Raw genomic sequence first — 24,944 nt, forward strand, 5'->3', positions numbered from 1 at the left:
GTTCTTGGAAGGTTTGATCTTGTAAAAAATATTAAGCTTTCTTTAAATAATAGAAAAAAAATTAAATTACAGGAATACCAGCCTGCAGCTGTACTACAGAATGGAATATGTAACGAGCTATGTAGGAAACTTTTCTATTCTTTTAACATAAATGCACACTTATAACTAAGGAAGTTTTACCAAAGTAAATCTGCTGCCTGTGTGTTCCATGTACAATAAGAAGGATTTTTTGTTTGTTTTTTAAGCTTGCCATAGGAAAGTTCCAGACTAATTCAGGTGAAAGCTAAAGATAGAAGGAAAAGGAAGCAGGGGACCAGAAATTCATCAGGACGAGTCTCCATAATAGAAGGACAAGCAAAGAAATTGACAACCTGTTTGAGTTCTTGGAATTTCTCTGTATGAGCAAGGATTACATCTTCTGTCACACACTCCATTCTACATCTGTATTTAAACCCAAAGAAATTATCCCAACATTGTTTTTTAAAGCTTTCACTAAGGACATATTAAAAACAGTAATTCCCTCTCTTCTCCTGGGAGAAGTTTGGAGGGGAGCTTGTTTCCATCTTTGCCCAGTGCTTAGAAATGCAAGACATTTGCAGGGCTCTAATACCATCACCTACAGTGGTAGATCAGGAGAATCTAACCAGAAGAGTCAGACCCTTCAATGAAATGATTTAAAGGGATTTATCACCATAAATTCTATGTTTACTTAAAAGTTTATTGTACATTCTGTGATATCCTTGCTGTGGACTTTAGCACTTGGTCTCTTTTTGGGTAGGATAATAAGAAAAAGTTACACTTTTTTCTTTTAACCAAACAGCCACCCACATATTTCAAGTTTGGGCTACCTCAGAAGAGGTATTTTGAGGACTGTTTAAAAAACAACCTTTTCTCCAGCAACTATTTTTTCAGATAGGGGTGCATATGGTCAGTGTTAAACAATATTGGTAGCACAGCACAGACATTCTGAATAATGTATGCATGCTGTGTGTATTTATAGAGTCACAGCTCATGCTGGCACTGCAGGCTGTAGTAATGGAAGTGTCAAGCAATTACTCTAGTTTATATTTTAATAAACTTTTTGGGTTTTTTTCTGTCAGCTAATAGCAAGTTTTCAGATCATGGCAAAGTGATAGGTATTTTAAGAGCAATATTTCTTACTGCTTTCAACACAGTGTAAGTGTACAGAATAATAAACTAATAGAATAATTATGATTTCTGCTGAGTTCTGGTGAGTCAAGGCGTGTTGAGGAGTTCAGAACTGTTCTCCATCAAGTAGCTCTAGGTGCGTACTGAAATTACCTCAAACTAACATAATACGTGCAAATTCAGAACCTGAAAATTAGGAAGTGACCATGTGAAGGTTGCTCACTTAGTTCTGGTTCAGCCCTTGTGGCTTCCCCCTCTTGCTGCAGCCTCAGACCAGGCCATTGCACAGGGTTTGTTCTGCAGGAAAGCTGGAATAGGTGTCTCATGTCAGTATTTCAGGGTGGAATGGGTGTCTCATGTCAGTATTTCAGGGTAAATCAGAGCACAAGGATGATGTGCTTTTTGTTGTGTTCTCTTGTGTCACAGCTCAGCCTGGGGCTGTCTAATCTCTTCCTTCCATGGCACATCAGGGCTGCCAAGGAGAGCTGAGGTTTCATTTGTACAACACAACCTGAGCCAGGGAACTGAGGTTCAGATTGTTATTTGGGGCAAAGGATACCTGGCTTTTTGTCTGTCACATTTTATGCTCTCAGTTCCCCAAGTAGAAAAAGACTGTCACATTGTTTTAGTTTTTCTTGTTTTAGTTTCATCTTTAAAAAAACAAACCAACCATGTTCTTTGCTCACTCTGTAGTGTGTTGCAGAGTTACACAGTGGTTTGTGTCTTCATGCCAAGTAAAGCTACAAGGAGTTGTTTCTCCTGAGGAGAATTAAAACTGTGTTTGCAAATGAACTAAAAGCAGAATTTGGCTTTTTTAAACTGTATCAAGTATGGGCATGCCGCTCAGATTCATGCACGAGATGTTTAAACAAAAATCAACATCCTGATGCTTAAATTAAATAATTTTTTACCTAGGGTTCCAACATCAGGATATAAATAAAATGATTTAATATCCATTATTCATTTTGTAGTACAAACAAGAGAATATAAAAAATCCTACTATGTGAGATTGTTTCCCATATGCCCAGAGAAAGGAAGAAAGATGCACACAGATGTTCAGCATGCACAATTTTCTTGGTACAGGACTGGCTCCCTCCTTAGGAGTGGAATTCAGTGAAATAGGACTCCTCTCAAAAACAAAGAGTGAGCAACAAAGGAGAAGTGATCCAGTGATTAGCCAGAGGCTAATAGGAATGCAAGGGCAGAGTGACAGATTGCATATTGGAAGAAATCTGATCTGGAAATTAATTTGAAGGTTTCTGAAGTGGAGACTGCAAAAGAACTAGTTTTGAAAGCTTTCTGAAGGACATAAATACATGAAAATTCTGACTTGCTTGTGTATAAAGTATCATACAGGAGAGAAGGCTAATGGGTAAATAAGGTTGAATTGCAATTTAGAAGAATTTTCCTTTCCCTCCTCCCCCAATTAGTTTTTGAAATATGCAGCTGCCTGCAACTTAGCATGAAAAATTGGGTTGATTTACTTACAAATTCTGGTGACTTAGAAATATGCATGCTGTAATTCTCTCTGGTTGAAAATACACTCTGTTGTAGGAGAGTAAATCAGGACAGCAGATAAATACCTCAGCACACACAATCAACAGCTACATGTCACTAAATGTACATAAACATTGGGAAAACCCAGAGCTTTTAATTATGAAGAAGTGACTATTATTATTTAGTGACTTACCAAATGGTTTTAATTTAACCTTGTGGTAGGGAGATGTCACTTTGTGTTAATAGAATTCTCTTTCTCTATTGGGACCACCTTACCCTTTCTTCAAAATTTAACAGTAACTGCTATAATACAGCAGTGTATGAGTCCACACATCTTTTCTTTTAAGATTCAAAAGATTCCTTAAATAAAAAATCCCACACAAACTTATTCAAATATCAGCTTATGAAGGTTTGCCTTTTCAAAATGTAATGTTTTAATTTTGAAGCATTAATAAATACACCGTGGTAAAATTCTAAAGAATTACTAAATACAGAACAGTAAAATTTGAGTACAACAGATGAGTTTTTGTCAGGGATTGAATGTAACTAAGCTTTTACTGACACAATACTAAAATGACTTGCTGCTGCAGGATGGAAATTAGTTTCACTTAGGCTTTGATGCTTGTTGAAGCTGTTTGTAAAGCTTGATTTTTTGAGTAATTCTCTGCTGGTTACCTAAAAAAGCAACATGAACAGTATGTGAAGGAATCAGACTAGTATAAATTGGGATTTAAAACCCCTCTATTCATTCCTTTGATCACAGTATTTAGTGAAGGAGAAAAGTGGCACTGTGAAGGAGCTTTTGGATTGCTTTCTGCTGAACAGAATTAGAAACACTTAATTTCAAGTCAATAATCCTGTAAGAGTAGCTAATAATTTCTCTTCTGCTTTCTCTTCTGCTTCACAGTTCCTGTACAGTTCTGCACTTGATATTATTGTTGGGATTTTGTTGGGTGATGGATTTGTCATGGGAAGCAGGGATGTGTCACTGATAATCCTCTTAGCTCTAAGGACCAAACCTTGCGGTATATAAAAATTCCCTTTCAAGTCCTATACGTGTTTGAATTTCTGTCTTGTATTGATTTAGTACAACAGCAATTGAACAACTATGAAAACTGAGTCTTTAAAAAACCCTGTTGTATTGAGAGAAACAAATACTATTTACTCTCATCATGAATAATGTCTCATGAAGAGGAGGGAGGAGTGCTGCAGCCTTACAGTCTGTCTCTAGCCTGTAGGTCTGTATTCCCAGGTAGAAGGGCAAGCCTATATATTACATTATTTTGCCTTTTAGCCCTTTGGATTATGTTATCCTTGTTTCAAGACTCACAGTGGAGGAGTCTCTTTGGAGGCATTAGCTGACATCAGTGCAGTACTTGCAGCTATTTTTAAAGGAAGTATATGAGAAAATAAATTCTGGATCTGGTGCCGCGGTGTCTCACACGGAGCTGAGATGTTCCAGGCACAGCCCTGCTGGTCCAGCCCTGCTGGCTGAGATGCTGCTGTTCCCCTGCTAAATCTGTCCTGCTTCTGTTTGCAGCCATGTCATCTTATCTGTTAATTGTCAAGTCTGAACTTCCTGGGGCTGTTGCTGGGCTTTTGAGTGGAGCCGAGAGCGGGTAAGGAAAAATGCTTCATGCGTTCTGTGTTTGTCTTGAAGAAAAAAGGGGTCCAGCACTGCTGAAAGTGATGGGTGCTGACACTTCTCTGATCTCACAGTTGAATTTAAATAGTCATTTACATGAGTTGTTGGAATATGAAATGTATTTGGCAAGTGCAGGTCATTTGCAGCACACACACACAGAGCGTGATTCTTTCCTCATGGCGATTTCCCATCCTACGACCTTAAAGTCAGTGGCAAAACTCCATCTACAGGAATCTCCTTCCTGTAATGTTGTAAAAGGGGAAGCAGGAAGGTGCTGGGAGGGAGAGGAGAAGAAGCATTTCCACTGCTGTCATGTTATCACTTCACATAATTCAAAATCACAGTACAAAAAATGGCAGGCATTTCTATGGAAATATTTTGTTGTCTTGCTCTAGTAATTGGACTTGGCTTGGGAAAAATGCCAGGTTTCCAGACTTGGTTTATAATTCCTAAACTTGGCTCCCAGTAAATAAGTTATTTTTTGCAGTTGAGCTGTAAAGCTGTTTGTAAGGAGTGTGTCCCTCACATTTCCATTGGAACTGTCACAAGAAATCGAAGGCAAACACTGCAGCTTCAGCACTGAAATATCTTGTTTGAGTTGTTCCATGCTCCTGTCATTCCTTACAGTGTATCTTGGAGTGCCTTACAGCTGTTTTTCCAAACTGCTATTTTCAGATGTTTTGAGCTCAAACCTTGCTCTGGATAGAAATGTGCTGAAATTTTCTCAAGGCTGTGTGATGCTTGTATTATTCCTGAATGTTGTGGGTGAATTTTAAGTGGGAAATCAGTTTGTTAAAAGGTACTTTAGTTGATTTTCTATTTTATCACTTGCAACTTCTGGATTTTATAATGAGTTTGAAAAATTAATTGTGGCTGTAATCTTGCTTTTTGTATTTCTGCCCTCTGGACCCTCACAATTTTAGTAAGGTTTTTTGTCAGTTTTCTCTTTTTATCTAAACTATTACATTTTATGTATAGATGTTATTTTTAGTTTGCTAATGTATCTCTTCCAGCTGTGGTAGTTATCAGCTTTTCATTTGGGTACTGTAACCTTCTCCTTCAAGCTCATACTTCAAGCTCACTCTTCATACACAGTGGTGTTGAGCTGCTGCTGGATCTGCTGCCTGTATTCCAATCTGTCTAACCCCAAATTTAGCATCTAACATCTCTTACTACTGGTTTTAATTTTATGCAAAGTAAATTCTCTTCCAGCAAAGATACACTTTGAAACAGACAGCTTAAGAAGACTCCTGGTAGGTAGAACCTTGAGGTTCAACCCTGTGCTGCTCCAAGGGTTGTTCTGTCTGAAAAAAGCACTGTGAAAACTTCTTCATTAAGGTGCCTGTGGGATAATGCTCCCAACAGCTTTGTCCAGGTCCTACCTCAGATCTCCTGGATGTGAGCACTCAGGTTACAGTGTTGAGCTGTTTATTACAAACCAGCTGAGCTGTTGCAATCCTCAGTGATCTGTCAGCTCTGCCAGCACCCCTGCTTCTTCCTTAGCTGAACTTGCAGTTGGAGATGGGAGTGAAGTTCAGCTTTGCATTTAGAAAGAGCTGAAACTGTCCACAGGAATCCTGACCACAGCTCCATGCTTAGGTGGTTGGCTGCCTGGTCTCATCCAGTTTCTGCCTCTGTTAATTGGAGTTCTTGCATCATTCAATGTTAATTTAACACAATTTCCCTCCTCTGGTATTTGTTCAAGCAAATTGTTCACGTGCAGTGATCAAGCACAGGAACATGCACATATGTGTGCCCACATCTATGTTTAATTTCTGTTGCCATATGAATGGCCATGCTATGCTAGATCATAATCTTTTGTTTCTGTACATTTTTACTAGCTGACCTTTTAAATGGTAGGAAATTGTTCAACAAAAATAGGTAATCAAATACCAAGCCTAAGAAGCAATTTATTTATTCAAAGGGCATAAATATGGAATAATTTGAGTCACTTTTTTACCTGGACCACTTGTTTCCAGATGGGATTGCACAACTGTTCTGTGTTTGTTAAGTCATTACAGCATTTGATACGCTTTCATTTGGTGCAGAATTTATCTTAACTGGAGTTGGGATGTATCAGAAATGTCAGTTAAACTATCTGTGAAAGTGTTTTATATGCATAAACCCTCCTGAGCTGTACATTTGGGAAAGCCATTTAAAGAATGATCTGTGCATTAAATTGTTTTTATAGGTAGAGGTTAGCAGGTGTGCATGTGTTTGAGAGGCTCAGAGCCAGTCTAACACATCCTCATGTCTTTTCAAAAAACAAAACCATACAGTATGAACACTTACTAACATTGATGAGTGGAGATGTTTCTGTGTGCATAGCAAGAATTCCACATAGTTTTGATGACATGAACATAGTTTCAGATGAGGATTATGTTAAAAAGTTGTAATATGTGAGCCCTCTGTTAACATTTAATGACCCTGTCAGAGGATGTGATTGATGCAATTAAGTTGTCTTGCTTGTGTGTTGTATAATTGATATGAACTGAGAGTAAGATCCTAATTTAGAACATATGAATATCTTGTTCTGTTGAATTCAGGAATGAAATTAAAGCGATTTATAAATGTCTGCTTTTAGTTAAAATAAGGGGGAGGGAGGAGAAACATCTGCATGCCAAAGCTTTTTCAGCAGAGTCAAGGATTTATATTCTGTATTTCATATTTTGAATGCTTTTATCATGTAGGATTAAACTTACAGATTAGATTGATTTTAAAGGCACTATCAAAACATTTATTCTGCCTTTGGAAAATAAGTGTATTTTTACATCGGTACTTTGAGGAGAAAATGGACACATTTTCCAATAACCAGCCCACTATGGACATTTTGAGCTCTTTTTGGTCTTTTTAAGTATAAGAATTGGAATGAAGCAGTATAGAAAATTACTTTTTCTCCTTCATTTCCTCACTGCTGTTTTCCTCTCTGTCCTCCCCCCCCCCCACCCCCCAATGGTTCTTCATTTACCATAAAGTAACCAAAATAATTTTCTGTCTGTTCTGCTGAGCTTGTGAACCTCAGTGGCAGCTGTGGGTTTGGAATCAGGAGATTTCAACTGAGGTCCCACATTTCCACATAGTGCATAATCCTAGTGTTCTCTGCCATGATGCTGATCCTCCTCATCTGAGCATCCACCAGACTGGAAAGAAAGAAAATGTTTAAAAATACATGAATGGTAAATAATAAAATGAAGAATAAATGCTACAGCAAGAAGCTGATTTTGGCAAAGTTGCTTCTTCACTGTAGCAGTAGCAGACAGAGCTAATAATACACTTTTTGAAGAATGATGTGTTTTGACTCATTTTTAATACAGACATTGTCAGCTAATGATTGCTTTGGGTTTGATACAGTGAACATGCTGTCAAACTTGAAATTTCTCTGTTCATTTACATTACATCTTCTTTCCAAACAAGTGACTCAAGTGGCTGTCCATGCTGTACAGCAGTAGTTAATATACCTGTATGATAATTCTTCTTTAACACAGGTGTTATGGTACTTCCCTCATGATAATTTGAGGTGCTGCCTGTTTATTAGGTGCTAACCATATCCTGGACTAAATAAACTGGAAGGTCAAAAGTCAAGGTGTTTATAGGTGGTAAAGTTGGAGGCTGATGTGCAAGATGTTTATCAGTACAGGATATGGTTATTGCCAAGTGAGGGCAGGGAACCTAAAAATGTTTCTGTTACTTAACAACTTACCCATCTGTGCTTTCCTCACTTCAGAGATAGGATTTTGATGCTTCAAATAGATTTTAAATGTGTGAGGACTTAATGTGCCTCTACAATGCTTTTTGAATATGTGTGGTTTTATGTATAAACATTCTACCAGATTTCATCAGCATAATTTTTATCCCTTCTGTCCTTTACATCTTTCATGGGTGTATGCAAGGAAGGGAAGCTCAGCAGTGAGTGGGAATTGATGTTGCTGTTTCTTCAGGTGTGTGAATGTGCAGCTCATTGTAACCCAGCTTTAGACACACACTGTGCTGTGTAAATGCTTCTGCTGGAAATCTGTAGAGTATGAAATACTCTTCCCTCTGACCATGCTGTGAATCAAGGCAGGGATTTGCATTTTGTGCTAATGAGAATTACTAATTGGCACACATCAGCCCCCTGATCCATGCAGACACTTGCCTGTGGAACATTGCTTGCAGGGCTGCTTTCTTACAGAATGAAGATTATCTGGGAGCTCTGTTTTATATCAGTGTTGAAACTAGGAGTACAAATTCATGTAAATAGCATGTAAGACAGGAAATTATTTTTTCTTGTCCTAGTGGTTGCTTTGTCTAAGAGCACAGTTCTAAGTTAAGCATATTTTTAGGACTCTTGAGCTTTGCATCAAACCTAAATCAATTTTCCAACAGGTCTTGGTACCTCGATGGGAGACTGCTGCTGCTGCTTACTTCAGTCTGCATTATTTTTCCTCTTGCCCTTCTTCCTAAAATTGGTGAGTAATTAAAGGAGAGAAGAGAATATTATTCTACTTTAGTAGCAATTACAGTTGAAGACTTTAAAACCTTAATGGGTTATTTATTTATTTAAACTGGCAGGGGGCTGCTGGTGGTGGTGATTACTTAAGTTGTTGTAGTGTGTTCTGCCTTCCAGCCCTGCCTAGTTAACCTATTACTTGGGTTGCAGTAGTATTTTGTCTGCAATACTAAAATAAAATCTTTACAGCAGAACATTAAAGAGCTGCATTTACTTACAGCATGCCATTAGTGGTGAGCCAGTTCTAATTCTGCCCTACAAAACTACATAAATGATCTGTGACAGGCAGTTGGAATGTTGTTATTCTGAGTCCTAAGCCCCAGATACCAAGCACTGTAATAGAAAACATGCCTAAAATGTAAAGCTTTAGCTGTACATTAGGATCACTTTCCTTATAAATTCTCTTTTATTTTTACTGTTATTTTACAGGCTTTCTTGGCTACACAAGTAGTTTATCATTTTTCTTTACGGTGTACTTTACTCTTGTGGTAAGTTAATCTCTGCACAGCTTCTTTTTTTTTCCCCCTTATTGTTTGAATGTTTTCATAAGCCTGTTTTGAAATTAATTGTCTTCCCCTCCCCCTTAATTTTTTATGTGAAATTTAGAATTTTCTTCAGGTTCAGTATGTGCTTGCTTGGACAGATTACATTTGTTTTGCTGAGGCTGGGAAATGTGTATGAACTTCCAAGCATGTGAAAATAGTTAAAATAATTATATTTTGGGCTGGTAAATATAACAATTCTTTTTTTTTTTTTTCTTTTTGCTGATGGTGCAGCAAAGGGAGCTGGCACATACATTTTTGTTTCCCTACTAGCAGAGGAATGGAATTCTGTTTTCTTAACTTCTAACTATTACTTACTGCAACTAGTACAGCAGAAAATTTAATATACTCCAAAATAAATTAAATTTACATGTATAATGGAGTGACAGAGTTCAGAAAAAGGCAAAGAAAACTAGAACTTCATTAAGGCAGTTTACAAGATTCATTAATACGTCAATGACCTTATTCTCCTCTCCAGCTGAAAGGAAAAGTTCTTTTCTCTGAGCCATATGGGGGTTTTTGACCCTGATGTTCACCCTCTCAAGGCCCCTGTGAGGTAGATGTTTCCAAATATCAAAAGTGAGACCTGCTAGGCAGATCTAAGAGAGAAAATGTGCCTTTAAGTTGCACTTTTTTTTCTTTTTAAAGGGAAAAAGTGTGTTAATGCACATGTGTAATATGTGGTACAACTGAGCAACTCTCACTCTGTCATCTATTTCATCTATTTGAATCTTATTTGGGAGCCTGGCAAAAATGTTCCCCCTCTGCCCTGTCATTCTGGCTTGCATTGACTTGCATTTAATACCTGTTTTACAAAGGGATAAACAGAGTTGAAGGCAAGTTGAACAAACATGCCATCCAGGAGACCAAGGCAATCCATTAGGAACTGAACCATGTGATAAAACCAAACTTCAAAGCTGTCAAAACATCTCCCTAGGGTATCCCTGGAGAGCTGCAGTGTTTGTAGGACCTTGGGAAGTATTCTTCCTAAGCTGAATATTGAGAAGCAGCCACAGCCTCTCCAGAGTTAATGGAAATTCATTTGTAATATTTATAAATTACCTTAACTTTTGACCTCTCTCCTAAAATTTATCTTTAAAAGAAAAAAAAAAAGGAAAAAAAGTAAGAAAAAGCACTAAGTATAATGCTGACACAGGCCTTTGGTTTGAAGCAAGTTGCAAGGGTTTTCAAACCAGCTCAGCTCCTGGATTTCAAAGGGAATGTCTATGGATCTCTGAGGAGAGCTGTTGTAACGGGTGGATGCATTTTAAAACAACTTCAGTCCCTGGAAAAGCAAATGTGTAAGCAAGAACTGTGTGCAGCCATGCCAGGCTGGGATGAGTTAAACTAGATTTTAGTTTGTGATTCTCTATCAAGAAAGTGGGTACAAAGTGCTAAGGGAGGAGTGCAGACTGCTGGATTTTTAATGAAATGTTAATGTTTGTGTGCTTACTCTTTCTTGTTAAATGGCAAAGCAGCAGCCACAGTAAATCTAGCTGAGGTCAAAATTTTTAAAGCCATTATGGATATTTCCAGAAAACCAATACTCCTGACAGAATATTCCCTGTGACTTGCTCAGGCCCTGAAAGTAAAGGCATTAAATGTGGTTTAGTTTTCATATCTAATTGCTTTGAAGTGGGTGATATGTGCTGTTGAAATGGTGTTTTAGTTTGCACACTGTTAATTTCTGTGTGGCAGATACGTTTTAATTTGTTCCAGAAGAGAACTGTGTTAGTCATATGGAAGTGATAGAATTATATTTTGCATATACAGTAATTCTGTGCCTTTTCAAGTGCACACCATCTGTTCAGCTTTTTGCCAGCAAGCCACAATTTTACTGCAGCCTGCAGAAAAGAGACATCCTGGTCAGTCTGGTCAGGGAGTGCTCTGAGCAAAGGGCTGGACACTCCTTTGTTCTGGGGCTCAAATGTCCTCTCTGTGCCTCAGTATCTCTTCCTTTAAAGCCCAAAAACTGCTTCTGGGCTTTACTTGCAAAAATATTGCAGACACTGAGATGAGCTGATCTAGGAGAAAAACAAGGATGTGTAACTATTAATTCAAAGCCAGATTCTGTGAGATCCTGAGCACTTTTGCTGCTCAGTTGTTGAATACTTCCCTGACTTGAATCCTCAGGGAAAAAAAAATTGTGATTGTTAAATTTTTTTTTGGTTTTGCCTCCCCTCTTGCTGTGTATATTGGTGAAGTGTAAGACAGACTTGTATTTTTGTGTGTGTGTGGAGATAGCATTATTGGTAGCTTGTTTAGCAAAGGTGTTAATGATTGCTGATGGTGTTTGTCTAAATCTCTTGTTTGTGTTCCCAGAACAAAACATGTTGCAGATTGGGAACCTGCCACATGCAATGAGTGATGTTATGCACAGACAGCCCCTTTGCCCAGTGCTGTCAGTACTGCTGGAATAAAGGGATTCCTGTTTTCACTCTGTAGGATACAAAAAATCACTGAGGATATTAGAACACTTTGAGCCTCTAATTTTATTCTTTAGCAATGTGTCTGGTGTGGGCTTAAAATACCCTTTTTCCACTAGAATTTCTGAATTTCTCTTGATTTTTAAGGTTTTTTCACTTAAAACCAAACATTTTTTATACTCAAAAGAATGTTTATATGAAATAGGCTTAAAGCTCTAGAGGAAGGTTGTGGTGCCTGCATGACTGCTCAGCTAACTGGGCTGTGCTGCCAGCTTAAAAATCCTTTCCTCTTGGGGAAACTCATTAGACTACAATTGGAAACCCAAATACATTTAAATAATTAAGCAAGTGGGCAAAAATAAAAAAAGATTTTTTTAAATGCACCTAGTACATTTTATTTTGTCTTCTTTTATTTCCACTTCAGTCTGGTCTTAATCTGTATTACATTTATTTTAGAGAAATGCTCCTCCAGCCTTTTAGGTTTGGCTTGTCTGGTCCTCCCTCTGCAATGTTTATATATATCTTTGCTCTTTAGCTTGCAGGAAGTCTTCCCCTCACCACTGCCAGGCACATTTTCCTTTCCCCAAGCCTTGCCCTTCAGTTCCATGCCCCTTCCCAGTGCCTGTTCCAGCTTTAGACTGGAGTGGGGAGTTCCCACAAAGCTTGACTGCTTTGGAGCCTTCAAAGCCTTCCCCTCTTTGGGTGCCTTTAAATACAACCCAGGCTCAAGTTATATTTTAGTGTTTGGCATTTGCAGGCTGCTGTTGAGCAGGCTCCCACCTAGCTCCATACCTCAGCTGAGTTGTTCTTGTGCAGTTTAAAAAGTGTTCCTGTCACAGTGCACTCAGCCTGCTGCATACCCACAGTTTGCTTTGCCCACATTTTGGCCAGAGGTAACATTTGTTTGCCTCCCCTGGCACTGGTGACAAGAGGGAGCATCTAATCCTCTGGGAAACACCACTTGGCAGCATGCAGGGCACAGTTCCCTGAGCCAGAGGAGTTCCCTTGCATGTTATTCTTCTCCTGAATCTGAGTCTTTAATTAAGTTTTTAATGATTTGCTCTAGGCTTCAAAAGAATTATAACCTCTCCAGCCAGGCATCTACAATAGGAAATTAATTAGGGTGAGGAGAGCAATGCAACTATCATTTTAAACTGGGCTCCTGAAAAAGGAGGTAACATTTCTTAATTTCCCTTTGATTTTCAGCCCTGTTACTTGGCAGTCCCTAAACCAGCAGGGTGTAGCTGAAGGCCCAATGACATTCTGGGACAATAATTGCATTTATTGTTTTTCCTTTGCTTTCTAGTCCAAACCATATGTTTCTGCCTTTCAAGATGAGCCCTAGGCTCTGCTCTATCTCTCTTGAGGGCTCGTGTGCTGTGGGTGCAGGCTGGGCTCTAACACAGCAGCAATCCTGCCTGGGAGGCCCTTGCTGTGCAGCCCAGGGAGCAGGCCTGGGAGTCTGCTTGGATCCAGCTTGTGGCAGAGCCCATTGCAGTGCCCTGTAGTATTCACATGATTTTTGAACAGAGAGAAGCTGTGAGACAAGCAGAGAAGAAAGAAAACACAATTCTTGTCTCGCTTGCTGTGCTTGTGTTATGTTAAAGTAGAATGTAATATAGAGATAGTTTACCCAAAGTGAAGATGTAAGTGCATAGCACTTACAAGAGTAAGTGCATAGCAAATTCAGTTTAAATACAATGTACATAGAATAGGATAAAATAGCCTTCTGATGATAAAGTCAAATGCATCATTCTCTGTGCCCTTTGATTTACAATAGTGCCCCACCTCCAGCTCCCTGGCCATGAGGCTGCCAGCTGTGCAGGGTGAGCAGCTGCATGGAATGGCACTGACAGGCTTTTCTGGCCACTCTCCTTCTGGTGGCCTGGCTGCCAGGCAGGCCTGGTGATTTACTGGGGGTGGAGCTCCCTGCTGGGTGTTCCAGCAGGCTGATACTTCTGCTGTGTGTATCCAAATTGAAAACTGATTTTTAGGATATCATTCATGCATGAAATATGCTGTCTCTGCAGGTTGTGATTAAAAAATGGTCCATTCCTTGTCCTCTCCCTCTGAGCAGTGCCATAGAGACTTTACAGGTAAAGTGCATGCTGGTTTGAAGTTCTAATTTTATTAGTAAACTGTAATGCTTTTTTTACATTAACACTTTCAGAATAGCTTGCAATTTAAATTCCTTCTTTTATTAATCATCACAGAATCTGAAAAGTTTCATGTCTGTGGTTTGGGCTTATGCTTTCATTATGCCTTTTTTTTTTTTTTTGCATTTATGTTTTACAGGTTTCAAATTCTACTGGGGATTGTAAAGCAAAGCTCTTTCATCTTTCAAAAGAGGTAATCTCTATTAACAATACACAAACTTAAAGGGGGGTGGTGGTATTTAAAAAATTGGGGTTTAAACCTTACCCAGGGTAAGCTGTCCTTGTGTAAAACTCGTTATGGGCTGCTGAAATATTTTCTGTACCTGCTGCCAAGTGCTATCCAGTCTCACTTTTTTTTTTTTCTTTTTTTTTTGTATGAAGGCTGATTGTCCAAGTTAGCATTTATGAAAATATTTTGGAAATATGACCAAAGAAGAAAGTATAACAGCTGAAGCAGTGGTCAGCTTCATCATGCAATCAGATCAAGCCCTCAGCTGAAAGCTGGTGCTGCTTGGCTGTGTGCTCTTAGTTCCTGGCAGGGTAGAGCAGCTTTCCTGAAATTAACCTTGGTGTTTTCTCACCTGAAGCTGATCCTTCAGGCCTGATGCAATCTTGTGCATCTCATTGGGTGCCAGCTCTGGTATTTGTTAATTAACATGGCATTCAAATCATGTAACCAGCCATCAAGGCTTGCAGGAGAGGAGGTGTCATGTAGAGCCCTGGTCTCTGGGGGGTGAAGAGGAAGGGAAAAAGGTAAATCTGGGACAGCCCTGTAGTGAGATCTAGGAGGGATGTGGCTGCATCTCTCTGAAAAAACAAAAGTCCACCCTACCCTCCCAAGAAAAAGGAAAGGAAAAAAAACAAACTTGGGCAATGCAAACATCAGACAAATGTTGTCTGTAGATCAAAGAAGAAATGGTGCTTTGACCAGAAACATCTAATGTGAGATTCTGGCCTTTTTTGCTTTGAAGAATCTTGGGACTCATCTCTCCTTCTTTTTTAAAATTAGCTTTATCAATAGAAAGTGGCATATCTTAACCAGCATGGGCCTGATTATTTCAGCACAAAAGTGTTTGTTACAGATTATTCTGCTTGGCAATTGCAGTAAGCTGTACTAGATGATTCATCTCTTTTATTACAAATTTTTGGAATGAGACACCACTAATTGTGTGGTTGCATCTTTAATTACATAACTGTCTTAAAAACTTCAGATGCCAAAGCATGTTATATTTCCTGTTAATATTTTCTGTTATATTTTATGTTTTATCCAAATTTTTCTGAAGGAGTAATCAAATAGTGAGGTCAGGGTGAAGGAATCAGTAATTTGACAGTTAGCCATGGATATTAGAATTTGGAAAAATTCTTAGAGAATTTCACAAGTGATACACTGGCTCTGGGACACATCCTGCCCTTTCTACATAAGTACTTGGCTTCAGTATAGTCAAAAAAGAAAATCTTCCAGTTTTGGCTTATAGGCAGCATGACTTCTCCTGATGATGAAACTGAGCTCTGTCCACTTGAACTGACATGACTTGAAAAGGTTGAATTTTTGTGGACTGATTAGAGACACCATTTGTATCTTGTGGAGATTTATCTCAGAGCATTCATCTGGAAATATTTCCACTGACTTCCAACACTTGAACTGAATTCTGAGTTCATACAGATATTTTTCCAGCCAGCAGTAACAGCAAACAACTTACAAGATGTTTTCTTTCTCTTTCAGAGTGCTTATGCAATACCAACTATGGCCTTCTCTTTTCTGTGCCATACCTCAGTCTTGCCAATCTATTGTGAGCTCCAAAGGTAATGTATGAACAGATGCAATATTAAAATAGAATGATAACATTTTTTTAATACTTTCCCTGAGTATTTTTTATTTTTAGGTCAGTGCAGAATTCACTGCAGAATAAGGAGCTTTCATGGTTTCAGGAAGTGTACAGTTTTAGTCTGTCCTGGCTTTTTCTCTCTTAGAGGAATGAAAAGTAGCAAATGTGGTTCCATCATCAGTGTCAGGATATTGTCCTGCTCTGGACAATCAGGAGGAAAAAAAGGTCATTTGCTAAGGTACTTTAATAATCAACTTTTATGGCTGTAACTGAATCTGCATTTGGCCATATCTGATCCAGTGATGGTTTTTACACAGATTCTGTTCCTGGCTCTGAACAGGTGCCAGCCTGGTAAATCCCAATTTTCATTTAAAAGAGACACTGGGAAGTCTAAATTCCAGACAAGATGGGGACAGTGTTAATTGTCTGCTTGAAAAGTGCCCTTTTAATTACCAGACTAAAAATACTTTAAAATCCCCTAAATATCAGTGACAGCACAGAGCTCAGCAAATCCTCAGTGGCCTTAAATTAGGCCAAAACTTCCTTATGAAATGCAAGGTACTGTATAGATTGTGCTGTGTGTAATCATCCCAAATACTGATAAAACAACACTGATTTCCTTTTCTTTCTCCATTTTAGTCCATCCAAAAGGAGAATGCAGAATGTAACTGTCACAGGAATTGGGCTGAGTTTCCTAATTTACTTCATATCTGCTCTCTTTGGGTACCTGACATTTTATGGTAAGTGTATTCTTCAGGTATTCCTTAGAACAAAAGTTAATGATAAAAGATAAATATCTTCTGCCTGGAATGCTTCAGGCATTAGTACACTGGAACCCTCAGATTTTAAACATTCAAAAGGATAGGCTTTGAGCTGGGTTTTCCAGCACATGGAAAACTTCTGGTTCCTGAGCCAGAAATGTGTTTGTTTGATACATTAACTGAACCAAGAAGAGCACATTTCTTAGAAATGTTGTTGATATTTGATGAAGTAACTGTACCTTTTTATTATCAATCAGAAGAGTGGGTGGGGTATCACACTTGCTCTACCAAATTCTACACAAATTTTCATTTGCTGTAGAGTTTAGGTGACAGTGTGCTGCAGTACCAATTTAATTACTCTACATTTGGATTTCTAAATACTTCTGGGTACAGATTTTCAGTAGAGTTTAAACATAGATTATTTTTGCTGTCTGGCATTCTTATACTTCAGAAAGATTTCAGACCCCTTATCTACACAGTGGCTTTTTTAAAGGTCCATCACAGGCCTGGCAGAAGTAGGTGAGGGTCTATTTCATACAGCAGTGATAACACAACTGGTTTGTTGAATTTCCTCTACTTGCTGATTCTGTTGTAGTTTCAGACCAATGCTGTCACATAAATGCATAACAGTCATCCATGAGGATCCTTCTGATGTCTTCTGAAAACTCTTATTCACATGCTAATCTTCAATGATTGGAATGGATAAAAATTCTTACAGGAGACTGTAAGGCAGTAAATGAAAGTTCTGATGAGGATTTCCTCTCCTTTCAAGTGTTTCATAATTCTTGATCCTAGGGATCAGATGGTGTCTGACAAAGCACCGAGAATATTGGCTTTCAGCATCTAATAATTCCAGATTTTTAGGAACTTCTGTGCCTTTTACCCCCAAGTATAAGCATGTCTGAAAATATTCCCTAGATATCCAGAAACCTTAGAAAAGTTCTCTGGGGAGTCTTGAAGGCCCTGATGGCCTAGTGGCCACTGCTGCTATTTGCTGGCTGTCTCCATGAGGTTTGCTGGAGAATATAAATTGAAGTGCCACTCAGAAAGGTTCAGTAGGCAGTGCAGGGCATCTGTCCAGATGAAATCTTAACAAGAAGGGGAAAAAAAGAGGGGAAAAAAATAGTCCTGGAAGCCATCCCAGTTCCTGTTACCTTTACTGCCATGATTTCTTTGGGACCAGATCCTGCCTTCACCTCTCAGTCTGTTTCAGTGGGAATGCTTTGGGTTTTCTGCAGACTTGATTTCCTGTAGTAACTCTAAGACTCAGGAGCCTGAAATGCTGGAATCAAGAGTGGATGTCTGTAAGAGACTTGTTGTTTGTTTGGTTTGGTTTTTTCCCCTTGCAAGCTTCTTTTCACTTTTTGGTTGTCTTGTTTAATTAACTTACTTCTTTAAACAGAGAAAGTCTGTTCCCTGTTCCTAAAACACCAGTCTGAGAAAATGTAAAGCATTTTATTTTAAATTGGAAACAAAAGAACAGTTCCCTCTTTGAAATGAGGCATGTTTCATCTCTCTGTGGTTCAGATGGTTTCTTCTGTTTTCTGTGAATTTGAAACTTCACAGGGTGACCAGACTTTGAAAATTTCAGTCTATTCTGAAGTCCAAAAAAGCAGAGTTAGGATTTAAAAAAAAAAAAAAAATCAGGGTAGCAGACTACTCTCAGTGCTCTGACTTTTGCTGTTTAAATTTCCTCTATTTTTTTAATGCTGTCTCCTTCACATTTGTGTCTTTTCTTTAGGTATCTTTGGCTTCAGCAGAGGCTCTGCCTGGCATTGCCTCCTGAAATTTTTAATTTCCCTGAAGATTTTGCCTCCTAGTGTATCAGTAATGCCAGTGTATCTGCATCCCTCAAGCAGATGGATCCATTGGAATGTCACCTTAATTACCTTAGCTCTCCAGTGATTAACAAAGCAATTAATTTGTTTTGTTTTCAGACAAGGTGGACTCTGAGCTGCTGCAAGGTTACTCCAGGTACCTGCCCCACGATACCATCATCATGACTGTGAGAGCAGCCATTCTGTTTGCTGTGCTCCTGACAGTCCCTCTGATCCATTTCCCAGTGAGTATTCCTGGGAGCTCTGGAGCTGGCACTGAGCACTGGTCACTAATGTTTTGCAGACTGCAATTCTTGAGTCACATCTAGTCTTGTGTATCTTATTCACTTGTCAAGTAATTGATCAAAGACCACATATTTGCATGTGTTCCATGAAAGCTCCAAAATAACAACTAACCACTAAGCTAATTTGTGCTCTTGAGACAGATTTCAGATTAAAACTAGCCCACAGCATTGTTTTTAATTTAGAGAATTCAGAACTTCTAAAGTTTATTTAGTTTGATTTTTTTTCCTCTTAAATTGAGTTTTGCTGACTTGGTTTTTCCTTTCTACATGCACGCACCCACACACAAACACACTTGTACTTGAAACTCAATTTGATTGTAAATTAAAAACACATATAGACCTATTTCACCAAAAAAACCCCTAGTTTAGCTTATCAATACTGTGGTAGAATTGAAAATTCATTCTTTTAGGACCAAAAACTGTGCAGGCAAAACTCTGTGTATGGAAGCACTGTATAGATTATGTATCAGTTGACAACATGCTGACATTTGCTACCAGGCATTTTCAAAGAGACAAAGACCATCCCCCAGGCCTTCTTTTGTCCCTGCAAAACAGGGAGGGACCAGTCATTTCTTAAGACTAATGACCATGTGATAAATCTTGCTTTAATACAGTAATAAATCACATTCTACACTACAGAGAGATAAAGCATTAAACTGTTACTAATCTTCTGGCATTTTGATTTTTAAAATGTTCTTTCACATCTGGAATGATGCAATTCTTCAAGTTATGAAATTGAGGTAAGATCAAAAAATGTGTGTGCATATTTATGTATTTACCCACACAATGTTTGTCTTTTATTGTGTAGGCAAGGAAAGCTGTGTTGATGGTATTTTTCTCTCATCTTCCTGGGTCGTGGATTTGCCATATCCTTGTCACCTTAACACTGAATGCAGTTGTTGTTCTGTTTGCAATGTATGTGCCAGACATAAAAAATGTATTTGGAGTAGTTGGTAAGTTCTTGTGGTGGTTGGATTTCTTGGGTTTTATTTTAACTTCAAGAAATTCAGTATATGATTCTGCAATGTACTTCAGTTTTCTATAAACAAAACCTTACTTTCTGTTTATTAAAGGTTCAACCACATCAACATGTTTGCTTTTTGTATATCCTGGACTATTTTATCTTAAACTTAACAGAGAGGACTTTATATCACCACAGAAACTTGGGGTATGTTTTCTGTTTTCTCATCTGCACTAATAATATTTAAACAGGCTCATTTTAAATGCATTTTAATACACAGTGGAGCACACAATCCGAGGGGCAAAGCTCTTGTTTTCATTGCAGCTCACAAAATCTCTTCGTATTTTATTTCATCCTTCCTGGTAGCTCTGGTCTGTCTGAAACTCCTTCTTCAGCAGAGTTTTTTGGCAAGCAGTGTGTCCATGTACTGGGCAATTGGTCTGATATGTGCTTTTCCCTATAGTTTTCAGATGTTGACTTTTAATCCAGCTTCTGCTCAGTTTTTACCTGTTACTCTGTTGTCTGAGCAGTTGGGACAAAGCTAAACTGCATTCAAGTGGGACAGTTTTTGTTCTTGTTTTCTATAAAAGACTTTGCAAAAACATCTCTCTTTTTTTGGTTCTCTTCCTTTTTGTTTGGTGGTTTTTTTCTCCTCTCTGTGGTTTCTCTTTTGTTGTAGTAGGTTAAGTTCTGGGCTGGAATTTGTGCAGGAGCCTGCTTTTTGCACTGTAGCTGTCTGTCTTCATTTAACCACTGCTCAGCAGAGTGGCCAAAATGCTGACAAAATGTTTATACACAGTTTTTCTGCCATTCTTATGATTCATGGAGCTGGTCTTGTATTGACAAAACAGGGAATCTGAAAGAAAATCTAATAATGATGCCCTCTGACCATCTAAAGTCATGACTAGTTCCAGCAGATTTGGGAACCTGTTATAAATCAGCAAGCTGCAGTCTCTTGAACTGTGGTTTTATCATCATCTGGCTAGTCAAAAATATAAAAAAATCCATTGTAATTTTAATTGTATTTTGAGTAAAATACCAATCAGTTTCTCCATTTCTTTAGAGTTGTAAAGGGCAAATTATTTTTTGTGCAGCTGGATAGTGTGACTGCTCCAGGAGTTCCCAGGGAAACTATGCCAGGCTTGGTTTAGTTTCCCACTAAGCAGATTCTTTGTGTTTGAAGACTGAATAATTTGAAACATTACAGATTATTTCAAAAGACACTATTTGTACCTGTTCTTGTGGACTTTCATGGCATTAATTTTTTGCTTTTTTTCTTCACAGGCATGTGCCTTGGTTATTTTTGGCATTTGTGTTGGCCTTCTCAGCTTGGTTCTAATAATTTTCAATTGGGTTGATCAATAAGAGCTATTGACCCTGTCTGAACTGAGCTCCAGGAGGACAGCAAGGAGCAGAGAGATGCCAACAGTGAGTGCTGCACATCCCAAAGGAACACTGACCAAAGCTGCCAAGGAAGAAGTAATGCTCTTTTCACCTCCATTACTGATGGTCCTTCTTTAATCTTCAGTCACTCTTCAGTTACTGGACAATTCATCTTTGCCTAAAATATGAGTTTTTGATGAGGTAATAAGGACAGGTAAAAAGGTCTTGAAAGTTTCTGCAATGCAAAAATGGTTTAGGGCACATGGTGATCAAAACAGACACTTGAAATAACTTGTCCTTTCAAAACAAGGTGAACAGACATTACATCAGCCTTTTTGTGCAGAATGTGATTTGTGCACATAGATAGTGCACATTGTCCTAATCCTTGAAAGATTCCTGTTACTTGACTAATATCCAAAATTTCAGCCAGTTCACATTAAGAACTTGCTGATTCCAAGTGTTTACCCTAATTTATCCTAAGATGGATCCAGAGACCAACTGCCTTAGCTCAGTTTAATGGGCATGTCATGATAATATTTGTTAATTGTTTTTTAAAAAACAGTTTTTCTCTGTCAGCACACTTGAATCATCCTGATTAATTTTTAAATTAGCAGATTCTGCCCATCAAGCATAATAACTTTTAGTAGCATTTCATTTTGGTGTTTTCATTTTGCAGTTAATAATAGACATTTTTCAATTAATATCTACTTTTGAGTAGTACTCAAAGTACCTCAGTATTCCTCCAAGTGAAAGACTCTCCTCTTTTTCTCTCTTATACCCATTTTTACAAATCTTTCAGGTTTGAACTAAAGTGTTTCTATATTTTATGTTCTTTTGTGTTTCAGAGAAGATTTGGGCTTAAAAGATGACAATCTGCCTCTGTTTGGGAAAGGGAAAGTTTACTTTTATGGAACCCTAATTTTACCTCAGATGTCTGTGAACTTCCATGTAGTCTTTTATAATTCCTTATTTTTTGGCCCCCTGAATGTGAATGTAATTTCCAACACCAGCTGGGCTTTGTTGGAGATGATATTGGGTACCCACAAGAAAAGTTCCTCATTTTAGTAGATTGAAAGCAGTGCCTGAGACCATGGGCAGGTTTTCAGCTTTTCCTTCTCTCAGGCGGGATCTGATGGCCATAAAGTGACCTTATCTGCTCAGAGGTTTCATGCCCTAAGGAATCAAAAGCTGATAGATCCTGTCCTGTCTAAAGGGGAGGAACAGCAAATAGCAGAGCTGGAGTCACCTTCTCTATTCCTTATTTTTCCTGCCAGCAGATCACTTGGCTCTCTCAGGGTCCAGGAGTTACATTTCCATCATTTTTGATGGATGGCCTGAAGGCACCCAGGTGGTGCAGGTTAGTGCTGCTTCAGAAATCCTTTTTGCTTGGAAGTATCCTTCTCCCTAGGAGTTTAATATAAAAATAAATACATGCGGTGAGGCCGGGGAGCTAACTCAGAGATTTTGGTAGGATCCCAAAGAAAAAGATCCCTGGAAAGGACTGCAGTTCTTTTTCTAACAAAGTTTCTAGCAGAGGTTTCTTGAGTCCAGGTGAAGCGTGTAATAGTTTGGCAGTACCAGAAACAGCAAATCCACACTTGGCCAGGAGTTCCCAGCTCCTCCTGTGGCACTGGCAGTGGCTCCTGCCACATGTTTACCCAGCAGACAACCAAGGTGACCACAAGATATGACATTATCTGTCTAAAAAGTGAATTTGCCTTTATTCTTCCAATTCAAACTCCTGCTAACCAGGTGCAGCTGCCTTCCTGCCTGTGGCTGCCCTTTGATGGCTGAGTCTCATGGGCTTTGTTGCACTGCAGGGATGCAGATGCTGATGGAATCTCTGGCACTGTTGTAGAAAACTAAATATATACCTTGTAAAAGTGTACCTTGAGTCAGCACTGACAGCTGTACATCAGGAAGTGATTTTCTGTCTGACTGAACCAAACCTTCCTTGGAAAACAGGAGACCTTACATTGATGAGAATGAACTCAGGGATTTTTGTCAGGTACTAGAATTTAGGGAGTGTATTTATTAGAAATTTTATGGAAATAGTTTCTCATTTATTATCTGCTCTTGTAGCATACTGTTGAGTAGTACTGGTAGATCATTACTGCAGTCACTTTTATTTTAAACTCTAGACAGTAATGCTTAAATCTGAATATTTAGATTATCTGTGAGGGGACAGAAAGTTGGCAAAGCTTTGCTGAGCTTTTGCTCTTCCCTCCTCTCCCTGAAAAAGCTGAGTCTCATGCACTGTACTGCTCTCTTGCCCTGGGGCAGTTTGGTTTGTGTGCATCATCTTGAAAATATGACTGAGAAAATTCCTGAAATCCAGTGTTAATTTTACAGGGGATTCCTTAGTGCTGCAGAAATCACTACAGTATTGTTTTAATCCTTGGGTATTATCCTAACTAGCCTGGCTGCTGACTGACTGTCCTGAAAGGTGGACTTTGGAGTGATGAATTGCAGTGTGTGAAGTTGATGAGGATGAATGGAAGCAAATCACAGCTCTGCTGAGCTCTGTTAATACATTTTGGCTGCAGAAAGGAGAGCACAGGGGTTTACAGAATGCCTGATACCTTTCATCTGAAAAAGAACTAGAAATGCTGCTACTTCTGAGTTTCTGTAGTTCATAACTTAAAATATGGAGGAGCAGAAAAATAATTTCTGTTCCCAAATTTAGAAGATATGAGTGTTGTCCACAATGAAAAACCAGAGTAATTTATCCTTCTGACCTCCCACAGCTGTGCTGTGCATTGTGTCTCTCAAGGGTTTTTCTACAATTGTGCACTTCCATGAAGTTTTTGAGCAGAAGAGGCCTCCAGTGTGGAACTCTCAGTTCATTTAAGTGCCGACAAATATTTTCTTCATTATTCTTGCATACAGATATTTTTTCTTCCAAATTTCCAGATTTATGAATTTCAGTGATTCTACTTTATTGCCTGTCATCAGCATTTTCCAACCTTCTTCACTGAAGACTTGACAGGAATGAATGAAGGGACCCACACAGCATTTCTGAACTCACTTGGAAAGGTTCCTTTTCCCTGGTTGAGCAGGAAGAACAATGTGAGAGATGAAAATTAATTGGTTGCCTTTGATTTATTTTCTCTTTTTCTCCTATTTCCATTCCTTGTCCATTTGGAGGCTGCTCAAGTTTCAGCTGGACTGTGGTAAGCTGGGTGTGAAGAATGGTTTTTGTAACCAGCATGGCAGGAAGGAGGCTGCTAAACAGCAGAGCTCAAAACTAGGATTATTGTGGAACTCCTTTCTTAGTTAGATTTAATTTAACACTTCACCTGAAATTGTTGTTTTCCAGTTGATTTTGGTGTTGAAAGCATTCATTGCAGCTGCTCTCCATACAAAGAAACCCTTGGACATGTTTACTCTTACTGCCAGTGGGAGAGAATTCTCAGTATTATAAAAGTGCTGTGCAATTCCTGCAGTTTGTGGTGGTGGTCTTGGTATTTGTGTGCTTCAGTAGTGTTCATCCAGCCATGCTTCCTGTGGAAATGGAATTCCCAAAAGAAGTTATTAATGATCTGGATGTAGAAATTGCCCTGTGTATTGTACAACAGATTTTCTGTTCTGAGTTCTCTTTGCCTCAGAGTCACTGTGGAACAGCCAGGGCATGTTCCAAAAAATGCAAAAAATAAAGAACAGTTTACACTCTACACAGCTGTGTGTGTGATCCCCACTCTGTTTTGCAGGTGATGTTCTGCAGCACATCCTGAAATGTTCCCAACTGCCCCTCCCAGGCCAATCTGCTTCCAGGGATGGATTTTACTCTTTGGACTGTGCTCTCCAGAACACCAGGATGCACAAAATGAGCAATGCAGTTTCTGTCCTCCCAGGTATTGGTTCATGGACAGCAAACCTGCCAGATCTTCTTCTGTGCTGATCTGGTCCCCCCTGTGAGCAGGAGCCAGCAGAATTTACTTCAGAGGCTGGTGTTCTTTAAGAATCAGGAGATTGGAAGTTAACAAA

The 24,944-nt window shown here is 38.8% G+C and overlaps 1 protein-coding gene across 1 annotated transcript in view; it reads left to right on the plus strand.

The window, feature by feature from the left end:
* Positions 1–24,631, plus strand: part of SLC38A6 (solute carrier family 38 member 6) — a 38,158-nt gene extending 13,527 nt beyond the window's left edge. Inside the window, exons 6-16 of the mRNA XM_071426230.1 lie at positions 4,187–4,265; positions 8,657–8,739; positions 9,210–9,268; positions 13,779–13,844; positions 14,044–14,097; positions 15,628–15,707; positions 16,370–16,470; positions 18,429–18,553; positions 19,422–19,566; positions 19,687–19,781; positions 20,859–24,631. Of these exons, the coding sequence (XP_071282331.1) occupies positions 4,187–4,265; positions 8,657–8,739; positions 9,210–9,268; positions 13,779–13,844; positions 14,044–14,097; positions 15,628–15,707; positions 16,370–16,470; positions 18,429–18,553; positions 19,422–19,566; positions 19,687–19,781; positions 20,859–20,939 (968 nt within the window). The 3' untranslated portion in view covers positions 20,940–24,631. The remainder of the gene's footprint in view (positions 1–4,186; positions 4,266–8,656; positions 8,740–9,209; positions 9,269–13,778; positions 13,845–14,043; positions 14,098–15,627; positions 15,708–16,369; positions 16,471–18,428; positions 18,554–19,421; positions 19,567–19,686; positions 19,782–20,858) is intronic.
* The last annotated feature ends 313 nt before the right edge of the window (positions 24,632–24,944 follow it).

Source organism: Agelaius tricolor, unplaced genomic scaffold (genome assembly GCF_023055355.1).
Source record: "Agelaius tricolor isolate 1412-34295 unplaced genomic scaffold, bAgeTri1.0.p SCAF_5, whole genome shotgun sequence".
Taxonomy (NCBI): Eukaryota; Metazoa; Chordata; class Aves; order Passeriformes; family Icteridae; genus Agelaius; species Agelaius tricolor.